Genomic DNA, 11,182 nt, shown 5'->3' with positions numbered 1-11,182 from the left:
GTTCGTTTATATGGAATAGTTGATCTCCAGACCTCGGAACAGAGAAGACGTAAAGATTGCTTAGGTCAGAATCAAAGATAACCCGAGCCTCCCCCAAATTATCAAGTTCTTCACGAGTAATCGTAGAAGGAGTATCATTGACTTTTTCGAAAACCCAAATGTATGTATCCACCTCTAGTTTAATTTTCGTTCCCGGAGTGGAGGCAGGACAGGGTCTCGGCAGATTAGCAGCACCTCCATGCCCTCGGTTCACAATAACCTTTTTTCTGGCCATCTTGTGAAAACCTACAGGGGTATCACCACTATGTTACAACCATTACATTGCCAGAAATAAAAAATCCTAAGAATATAAGTCCTATAGCTATAACTCGTTCAAAACATAGAATGAACTTGCAAAATGCAGGGAAACTACGAAGAGTAGGATAAACAATAATCATCAACTATTTGGGAACTAAAAATAGTAGTGCCCTTACTACAAAAAGCATATTTAGAGATAACAGGCGTAAAGAAAAAGCAAGAGAAATGCCAAACGAAAGGGATAGCATGCAGAATGAACAAGGATTCAAAGAAATTTCTCTAGTAAAAACACAAAATGGGGAGAAACAGAAGCTTCACTAACCTCAAATGACGATTGCTGCAGAAATTGCTAATAAATGTCACTAACCCTCCTTAGCATAGCAAAGGACACAACGGCGACAGGGAGCAAAGCAAACCCAACACGGGAGATTCGCAGAGAGAAAGAGAATAGACTGTTCGTATGGTTTTGAAAATGAAATGATTTGGAAAGTGGAAATGTAAAATAAAACCTATTTAAACTCAAGTTAAATGTTGCATTTAAACTTAAGTTAATGTTACATTTATCACAGGAGAGAAAATGTGAGAGACGGCTGACGGTTTGCAAAACGAGGGGACTATAGCCGCTCCAGTAAAACTAAAAAAAATTGTTCAGTTTCCTTAAAGAACCCTTTAGGGTCCCATCAAAAGACCAAACCCCAACATCATAAACTCTAATACCCGTGACAAGAATTGGGATCCAAGAATCTGAGTTGGGGGCACTGTTCTGGATAAATAGTAACTTAACGGAACGATGATTAAATGAGAATCCGACGTTACGATATAACACTAAACACGACACATCGGCAGCGCCATTAAGCCTGAAACCGTCAAATCTCACCATTAAAGACGTAACTTAAAGGCACTAAATACTGAGAAATGGCACAACTAAAAGAGACAAAGATAAAAAGGAAATGCACTGAGCAGGTAAGACACATGTTCCATATCATTTAAAACACTACTGACTTTAGTATCGGAATATTTTACAGGTTGTCCACCCGACTTAAATTCTGCGCACGCCAAAGTTAGAATCTCCAATCTTCTTCTCTTCAATTCGTAAACTCACTTCAGGTACGAATAAAATACATTTCAAAAATGCTTGTTAGTTTATTATTGGCTAGACCCTTATTGATTATCTAGCGGAATTATTCCAATTTTCTTTAACTGTTTGGGAATATATATTTTATTCAATTATGATACAAAATGCGTTTGCCTCTTTCTTGGAGGTATATCATTGCAGGGTATTTATACGATACATATAAATTTTATGTATAAACATTCAATAGTATATGGTTAAATCTGTAAAAATAATCAATTTTTGAAAAAAATTATCTAAATTTTCACACTCGTTATTTAAAAAATTAACTAAATACATAAATATAGTTAAAAAATCTAATAATACTTTTTATAATATTAATATATCAAAATTAAATTTTTAATATAATATATTTGGTATTTTAAATTTTTGTTAAATAAAATGGTGGAGTTTCAAAATAGATATATCATTATCACTATATTTGACAACTATTTATTTCTTAATGTATTCTTTTGTAATTTACATTAGTAAACAAGAGTTCAATTATAATCAAAATTTAAATGAAATGTATAAAAACCAGAAGTAATGTGCATGTAGGTGATGTAGTTAAAGATTGTTGCATCCACTGGTAAATAGACTGATAAGTAAACTATTAGATTAACTCAAGTTGGGTATGCGGTTCTGATATGAAAGTATAATCTCCTTTCTTTTTGTCTTTTAATTGTATGGGTTAACATCCTTTTTTTGGGGGTTACAAGAATGGAATTGCCTTTTCTTTTTTGTAGAATGTTAGAATCAAAAGTGATTATTGTAAGATTGGGCCTTCACAGCCCAACAAAAACGGTTATCCGAAATCTTGGAAATCCTCACACTCCATCCTCTAAACCCCTCTCTGAACCCTATCTATGTTCTGAAACCTTCCGATCAGCATTGCAACAATGGCTCTCTCAAAGGCTACGTTTTTTACCCACCTTAGAGCCGCCGTGATACAGCACAAGCACCGCCGTCCTCCATCCTCCACGGTATCCCTCCGCCTTCTCTCATTCTCCTCCCCAGAAGAAGCCGCTGCCGAGCGCCGCCGACGCAAGCGCCAGCTCCGCATCGAGCCCCCTCTCTCCGCCCTTAACCGTTCCCAACAGCAACAACAACAACAAACTCAGAAATCGCAATCCCCTCCGTACTACCTGAACCCTAACAATCCCAAACTACCCGAACACGTGTCAGCACTAAACGGCAACCGTCTCAACCTTCATAACAAAATCTTAACCCTAATTCGCGAGAACGATCTCGACGAGGCGGCGCTCTACACGCGCCACTCCATTTATTCCAACTGCCGCCCAACGATTTTCACCATCAACGCTGTACTCACCGCCCTCCTCCGCCAGTCACGCTACTCCGACCTCCTCTCTCTCCACCGCTTTATCACCCAGGCCGGCGTCGTTCCAAACATCATCACGCACAACCTTGTCTTCCAGACCTACCTTGATTGCCGGAAGCCTGATACTGCATTGGAGCATTACAAGCAGTTCCTCAATGATGCACCGATGAACCCTTCCCCAACGACGTACCGGATTCTGATCAAGGGTTTGGTGGATAATGGGAAGCTTGAGCGTGCCTTGGAGATCAAGGAAGAAATGGATTCTAAGGGTCTTGCAACTGACCCTCTCGTTTATCACTATTTGATGCTTGGTCATGCTAGGAATTCGGATTCGGATGGCGTGATTAGGTTGTATGAGGATTTAAAGGAGAAATTGGGCGGGGTTGTTGAGGACGGTGTCGTGTTTGGGTGCTTGATGAAAGGGTATTTCTTGAAGGGGATGGAGAAGGAGGCCATGGAGAGTTTTGTGGAGGCTGTTGGGGAAGGTTCTAAGAAAAAGATGAGTGCTATCGCTTTTAATTCTGTGCTGGATGCCTTGAACAAGAATGGGAAGTTCGACGAGGCATTGAAGCTGTTTGATAGGATGAGGAGCGAACACAATCCACCATGGAGGCTGTCTGTGAATTTGGGGAGCTTTAATGTCATGGTGGATGGGTATTGTGCTCAAGGAAGGTTTAAGGAGGCCATTGAAGTTTTTGGGAAGATGGGGGAGTATAGGTGCAGCCCCGATACACTGTCGTATAACAATTTGATTGAGCAGTTGTGTAACAATGGGATGCTTGTGGAAGCTGAGGAGGTTTATGGGGAAATGGAGGGGAAGGGAGTGAACCCTGATGAGTTCACTTATGGCTTGTTGATGGATACCTGCTTCAAAGAGAGTAGGCCTGATGATGCTGCTGGGTACTTTAGGAAGATGGTGGATTCAGGGCTCAGGCCTAACTTGGCCGTTTACAATAGGTTGGTTGATGGATTGGTGAAAATCGGAAAGATCGACGAGGCAAAGTCTTTCTTTGACTTAATGGTGAAGAAGCTCAAGATGGATGTTGCTAGCTATCAGTTCATGATGAAGGTGCTAAGTGATGAGGGAAGGTTGGATGAGGTGCTTCAGATTGTTGATACGTTGTTGGACGACAATGGGGTTGATTTCGACGAGGAGTTTCAGGAGTTTGTTAAGGGGTTGTTGAGGAAGGAAGGCAGAGAAGAGGAGTTGACGAAACTGATGGAGGAGAAGGAGCGGCAGAAAGCTGAAGCAAAGGCTAAGGAGATTGAGGCAGCTGAGGCTGCAAAAAGAAGTGCTAGAGCTGCAGTTGCTTCATTGCTTCCTTCCAAGTTGTTTGGGAATAAGGATGCTGATTCAGAGGCTAAAGAGAGCAATGATGCAAATGCTTCTGAGCCAGAGTTGGCAGAGAGAATAACTGAAACTGAGGGTTCAGTTGATGGAGAGACTAAAAATGAGGTAACCGCTTGAAGTTGCAACTTCATTAACCTTGATATGCTTAGATCAGGAAATGTAATGCATGTGTTTCTTCTTTATCAAAAATAGTTTTGAATCATAAACTTATGTTACCAAATTTTCGATTAATTTTATATGTAATTAAATTGTTGGGGAAAAAGGATTATGCAGTTATTGAGTTGATCAATTTCACATTGAAACTTCCTTTTCCTTTTCCCCTCTATAGTGCTGCAGCTACAAGATTATGGCTTTTGGATTGTGACTTATTTTATGCCTAGAAATGAGATAATGTTTCTCTGGAAATTATACTGAACTTTCTTAAATTGTAAGTGAAGCAACATTGATTTTGTTATTGACAAATAAAGACTAGACAACATGGTTAGAAGAAAGATGAAGCAAACTTTAGTTACCTCGCAATTGTGTAGTAAAAGTGAATACTATAGTACCTCCAAAGCTACTACTGCTAAAAGCAAATAATTTCGTACGCAAGTGAACTTTTATTTATAATTTTATATATAGTATTATTATTGGTGGCAGTTAAAGTAACACGATATAGTTGGCGGCAAGTGGTAGCAAAGTTAACATCAGATGTGAGGCCAATTATGATGACATCCAATCTCCATTGTAAAATTCTGATCAAGAATCAAGCAATTTTTAAAGTTAAAAAAAGCTCTTGTTCATTACAAAGCTTAGTAAAAGTTATAAAAAAATAAAAAAAAAAGCTTGAAAGCAACTTTAGTGCCTTAAGTAACCTATTACAACATGATAAAAGTTGGTATAAATACAGAGTTTTCAGAAGAGTATCCGAAACACAAAAGGGACAGAATACTCTTCAAGTAACATGTCAGCTACAAAGATTTGGTATGCACACTCCACCATCTGGATTCTGTTGTTCCTTCCATATTCTTCCAGTGACTCTGAGCTTCAGCTCCTTCCTATCCCCACCAGAGAAAAATAGGGCCATGTTTCGTTGAATAATGAGGCCATCATGACTATCCCTAACTTTCCGGTGGCTATCCCGAACACTTCTAGGCGTACCCTCCCAGATGAGTTTCCTGCCATTGGCCCCAACCTCTAGGCTATAGCTATAGTTCCGAGCCTCATTCTCATCACCCATAAAACGAAGGAATGCCATGTACACAGGAGCCATCCCAAGCTGGAAAGCTTCAAAGTGGAGGCAGAAGTACTGACCAAAACAATGAAACACCTATCACAAAAAATATTGACAAACAGAAAAATCAGAGACAGTGAGGAATGAGGGGAATATATGCTAGATTACACTACATTTGCAAACCAGAAAATGAATCAACATTAATTTGTACCTATACATCGCAATTCAACATTAAAAAGGGAAAAACAAAAGGAAATTGTGTTAACAGCAACGTATATTATCTGATATACTTACTGTGAGCATCCAGGTTGCGTTCTCTACTTCCCTGGGATTTGATTTCACATATCTATGGTTGAATGTGCATCCTGTGTGCATGTCCACTTTATGATCGTCCCTCAAATGAGCGACGAGGAAGGGAATATCCCCAACAACAGAACACTCTGATCCAGCATAAGGACAACTGTATGGCCTAAAATTGCATACAGTCTCATGCTTAAGCTTGCTGTAGTATGGAAATATTTCTGGACATCCAAGGGAATAGTACTTGCATGGTAACTCAAGTGATTCAGCCACCTTCTCCAAGGCTAGGCACCTGATATCTCCAAGCTCTTGTCTACAAGTGGGGCACCGGTTGTGTACCCTTGTTTTACATGTGGAACACAGCGTGTGCCCATTGTGGCACTGCAAATCAATCAACTTGTTACAACTTTTATACCCCATTTTGGCAAATACATACAAGTTTTGCAGCTTGAATAAAAACAATATCAACTTTTGCACACATCAAATGAGGTATAGCCAACGTTTTAAAGACAAGAACAAATTTTGGCATAGTAAGACAATACATGTAGACATGATATTTACATGGCATGTGTTCTGAACATATTACAGGTGTCCTGCAAATTGAACAAAATTTTGGTAACTTGCTAAAACCAAATTCATGACTCAATTCTTCAAATGCATAAAACAAAATAAAAACAAAAATTTCACAATATAATAAATTCCCTACTACAAATTGCAAGTATTGCCATAATTACACAATCATCATTCAAGAGTCACACCAATTCCAAATCTCCAATCAAAACAGACACAAGCAAAGGTTTTACAATTATAACCCCTTCCATCATGTAAGGAAAATCCAAACTCCAAAATCAAATCTGAGGTATCTTGCTCTCCCTCACCAATCCCCCATCGAATCTGTTTATGCAAATGGGATCAATCTAACCCCAGAAACAAAACTTACAAACAGAACTCATATGATACAATGCAAATAAGATTTAAGAGAACATAAAAAAACCTAAATTGGCAAAAGGACAAACCTGATGAATTGGGGGGTACATTGAATTTGTACATACGGGGCATTCCAGTAACTCATGGACGCTGGTTGCAGGAGTTATGGCATTGGGACCCACAGAATTGTTGTTATTGGCTCCTCCATTGCGAGGTTTTGTGGAAGGAAACTCAGAATGATGGTGAGGGTGGATCTCATCCTCGTCCATGCCATCCGAGGATGACACACACTCGATGCTTTCCAAGTCCATCACAACCCACCAAAACCCTCCACCTCTGAAGAAGGAACCAAAATAAAAGAGAAAGAAAAAGGAAAAAAGGAGAAATACCCGGTAATCAAAATCGGATTTTTAAGCCAAATTAATTACCTGGGTATTCCCCATTTTTTGGTTTCAATCTTCTATCCCCTCAATTCTCTCTCTCTTTTTGTTTTTTCTTTTGCTTTCCTGGAAAATTTTACCAGGGAAAAAAAGAAAGAAAGAGAAGGAGAACAGAGAAGAAAGATGATGGGAATGGAGAGAGATAAATGTGTCACAAACCAAAACAACTCCTTTCGGAGGAAGAACAGGTTCTTTTCTTCCGGGTCTATCTCTTTCTCTCTCTATGGAGGTTCAAGTTTTGGGTCGTGTATGAGAGAGAGACAGGGAAACGAGAACCGTTAAATTTCAGAAATTAGATAATGCGGGTATTAATCCAACGGTAACTAAGTTTAGTCTGATGTGTAATTTCTAATTTGTTTATCCTAAAAAATAATTAATATAAGGTAAAATTTCACGCCGTAGTTGATACCGAAAGTCATTAGATGAAAATTTAATCAAATCAGTTAAGTCATTTAACAACTTTCAAATACTAATTTTAAATAAAGTCGACTGCATTAAGTTTCCACCTTAATATAAATATTTCAATATTAATTCTTTTGAGGCGGAAGCTTTTATCTTTATTTTTTTCTAAATTAGGAAAAATTCTTTAATTCTAAGACTATATCCACGGCCCATACATATTTTTTTGATATTAAATCCATAAATAATCAAGGTAATAAAATTTAAATAGTTATCAACTATACTCATAACTCATGGCACTAATTTTAATTTTAAGGGATAAGTATTGTTTTGGTCCCTAACGTTGAGGGTCAAAATTGAAATCGTTCCATTGTAATTTTTGCATTAAAATCATCCTTAAAATTTTTTTCGTATTAAAATCGTCATTTTTAATAAAATTTTTAATTTTATTCCTAAACTACCCTTATTTTAATAAAAAATATAAAATTTAAAAAAAAAAAAGAACACGTTGATGTCGCCGCCGTTCATGCATGCTTCTGCCGCCGCCGTGGAGTGCGTCGCCGGGAAGGGGAGCCCGAGCTGCCGATCTACCTAGCTGTGGAGTGCGTCGCCGCTGTTCATGCATGCTCCTGCCACTGCCGATCTACCTAGCCGTCGTCGCTCCGTCGCCCACGAGCTACCGGTGGTCCCGCTTCGGCTTCTGCATCTGCTTCTTCTTCTGCGTCTGCATCTGCTTCTGCTTGTGTTGATTTTTTCTGCTTTCTACGTCTGCTTGTGTTGATTTAGTTATTGAATTTGTTGAATTTGTGTTGATTTGTTGAATTTCTGATTCCTTGATTTGTTGAATTTTTGTTGATTTCATTGATGTTGTTATTTTTTGTGGTGTTGGTGTTGTGCAGTGCTGGTGCTGGAGGTAAAGGTGCCTGTAGTGGTGGAGGATATTTGGTAGTGGTGAAGGGTATTTTTGTCCGAAAAAATTAAAAGGACGATTTTAATACGAAAAAAACGTTAAGGATGATTTTAATGCAAAAATTACGATGGGGACGATTTCTATCTTGACCCTCAACGTTAGGGACCAAAACAATACTTATCCCTAATTTTAATTATTTGCTCAAAACAATACAATCTATGTTATGAGGAAACAAAATGAGATAAAGTTTAATGCAGTAAAATATTCTAGGATAAAGTAAACTTTTTGTTTCTGAAGTTTGATAAAAGTTTTAAAAATATCTCTAAATTTTATTGTCTCAAAAGTTTTCGATTTGCATCAAATATACTCCTGACGGCTAATTTTTCAAAAAATTTAAAACCAATTCAACAATTTCATAAGAACAACTCTCAACACAAGCAAATCAAGCATATTTTCATGTATTATACTATTGTTGTTAGATTGGTCTTAAATTTTTTGAAAATGTAGCCATTGGGGATATATTTGATGCAAATCGAAAATTTTTTAGATAAAATTAAAACAAAATAAAACTTAGGAATATTTTTAAAATTTTTGCCAAATTTCAAAAACAAAAAAATACTTTACCCAAAATTTTAAAAATTATCAAATCATATCAGGTGATTATTTACCATAATATGGCAATTACTTGAAAGTTTATTAAATTAAGGGCAATTTACCCATTTAAATAAAGTAGGCTCCAATATTACCAGAATACACATTATGCAAATTGGATACTGAAATGCATTTTTTCCCTAAACTATGAAAACCGCGACAGGGGTATCGCGGTTTACAATTTGAACGTAATCCGCTACAGGGTGTCACGGACTATGTTGGCATTGAACCATAACATAAACCGCTATAATGCTTTGTAAAATTTGCCTATAAATACCAAGGAAGATAAGGAGCGAGTTATTTGAAGAGAGTCATTTTCACATTTTCACAAATGGATAGAGAGAAAAGCTTGATGGTTCTAGTCCACTGTTCTGGTAAAATTAAAAAAAGTAACAGGCATGGTGTTAAGTTCACGGATAAAGAACCGCTGAGCATTTTTATCCGATCGACTGATACTTTGTCTGATCTGAAGAGGAACATATTGCAGAAGGCAGGGTTAGCTGGGGCCAAGTTGATGAAGAAGGTGTTCTACAAGATTCTGATGGCGGTCGTGTCGAGTGGTGTGCAGTATGAAACATTTGTCATAAGGTCAGATGAAGAGATGGGGGTGTTGTTTCATTGTCGGCAGAGTTTTCTGGAGGCTGAGTTTGAGTACTGGTTTGATATTATGAGGATTGAGAATCCGGTCATGTGTGATTGGGCCAACCGGCTGGAGTACGATAAGTGGACCCAACACCAGGATGGAGGCAGACGGTTCGGCCACATGACGACGAACATATCCGAATGTGTTAACTCTGTACTGAAGGGGACACAGAATCTTCCGGTAACTGCACTTGTGAAATCCACATATGGGAGATTAGCAGAGCTTTTTATCGTCCGAGGGCAGATAGCAGAGGCGCAGTTGGAATCAGGCCAACGGTTTTGCCAGGCCCTGGTCAAGGCGATAGAGCGCAACCTAAAAGATGCGAGGTGCTTCACGGTTACTCTGTTCGACAGACATTAGTCTAAGTATACCGTGGCTGAGACGACTCCTACTGGGAACTTCTTGCTCGGGACGTATCGGGTTTCCCTCAGAGATCGCACTTGTGACTGCGGGTACTTTCAAGCTCTCCATTACCCTTGCTGCCATGCGATTGCATGCTGTGCTCAGTCCCGGTTAGACTGGGCTACGTACATCCATGAGGTTTATACCATGAGTAAGGTGTTCAACGTATATCGGATGGGATTTTTGCCACCTATTCTAGAGGGTCTCTGGCCAACATACGCCGGTCCTACTATCATCCCTGATCCTAACATGAGACGTGCCAGAGAAGGGCGACCAATGTTAACAAGAATCCGTAACACCATGGATGAGGCCGATACTGGTCGGCCGAAGTGATGTGGGCTATGCAGATAGACAGGACACACTCGCAGGACTTGCCCTCAGCGAGAATCCGCCCCCAGTGCCGAGGCATAGTTGTCTTTATGTCGTCAGGACCTCATGCATTTTTCTCTCCTTGTTTGTGTTCTTCTTTTTGTTTTAGTCGTGTTTACTATTAAGTGAACTTGTATTTGTTTATCGATTCTTTATGTACTAATGATTCTCTCTGGGTTCAAATTTTCTTGATAATTCTATGAGTACACAGGCTAATTTCAATTAAATCAAATCACCAACCTATGTTGCGCTATACAGAAGTTAAACTTTCATCCAAAAACTCATTTTCCATGAAAAATGACCTAACTTCACACTAATAGCGGTTTATGCACGTATCACAAACACGCATAAACCGCGACACCCCTGTAACAGATTACGTTTAAATTGTAAACCGCAATACCCTTATCGCGGTTTATATAGTTTAGCAAAAAAAGGCATTTCGGTATCTAATTTGCATAATGTGTATTCTAATAATATTGGAGTCCACTTTATTTAAATGGGTAAATTACCCTTAAATTAAAATGTAAGATCAGCATTACATTTTGTATTAATAGTGTATGAATTTTAATCTATACCTAATTACTTGAATTTGATACTCTCTCTCCCCGTTTTATTTTGCTTTTGTTAGAAGCAAGGTTTTTTCACTTAAGTTTTTATTGGAAGCAATGATCATTATTTTGGTGGTCTACTTTTGTGCATTCTTAATAATCTCCGCCAAGTAAACAAATAGTACTTAGTATGACTCTGCAAAAAATTCAAAATTTTAAACCCAATCTAAATCAGATCATTAAAAAAAAATCAATATGAAATAAAAAATTCCAAATCAAATA

At 38.3% G+C, this 11,182-nt stretch overlaps 2 protein-coding genes across 2 annotated transcripts; one reads left to right on the top strand and one right to left on the bottom strand.

Moving 5' to 3' along the window:
* Nucleotides 2,178–4,519, top strand: LOC107605900 (pentatricopeptide repeat-containing protein At3g49240). The gene has a single exon (XM_016307838.2). It carries the CDS (start codon nucleotides 2,308–2,310, stop codon nucleotides 4,213–4,215), a length of 1,908 nt encoding a protein of 635 aa, XP_016163324.1. The 5' UTR covers nucleotides 2,178–2,307; the 3' UTR covers nucleotides 4,216–4,519.
* Nucleotides 4,819–7,271, bottom strand: LOC107605899 (E3 ubiquitin-protein ligase SINAT5). Its single transcript, XM_016307837.2, has 3 exons — nucleotides 6,628–7,271; nucleotides 5,606–5,992; nucleotides 4,819–5,407 (listed from the first exon to the last, which is right to left on the bottom strand). Exons 1-3 carry the CDS (start codon nucleotides 6,847–6,849, stop codon nucleotides 5,045–5,047), a joined length of 972 nt encoding a protein of 323 aa, XP_016163323.1. The 5' UTR covers nucleotides 6,850–7,271; the 3' UTR covers nucleotides 4,819–5,044.

The sequence above is a fragment of the Arachis ipaensis genome, chromosome B07 (assembly GCF_000816755.2).
Source record: "Arachis ipaensis cultivar K30076 chromosome B07, Araip1.1, whole genome shotgun sequence".
In the NCBI taxonomy this organism is placed as follows: Eukaryota; Viridiplantae; Streptophyta; class Magnoliopsida; order Fabales; family Fabaceae; genus Arachis; species Arachis ipaensis.
The sequence above is the reverse complement of the archived record's forward strand: the minus strand, read 5'-3'. Positions and strand labels throughout refer to the sequence as shown.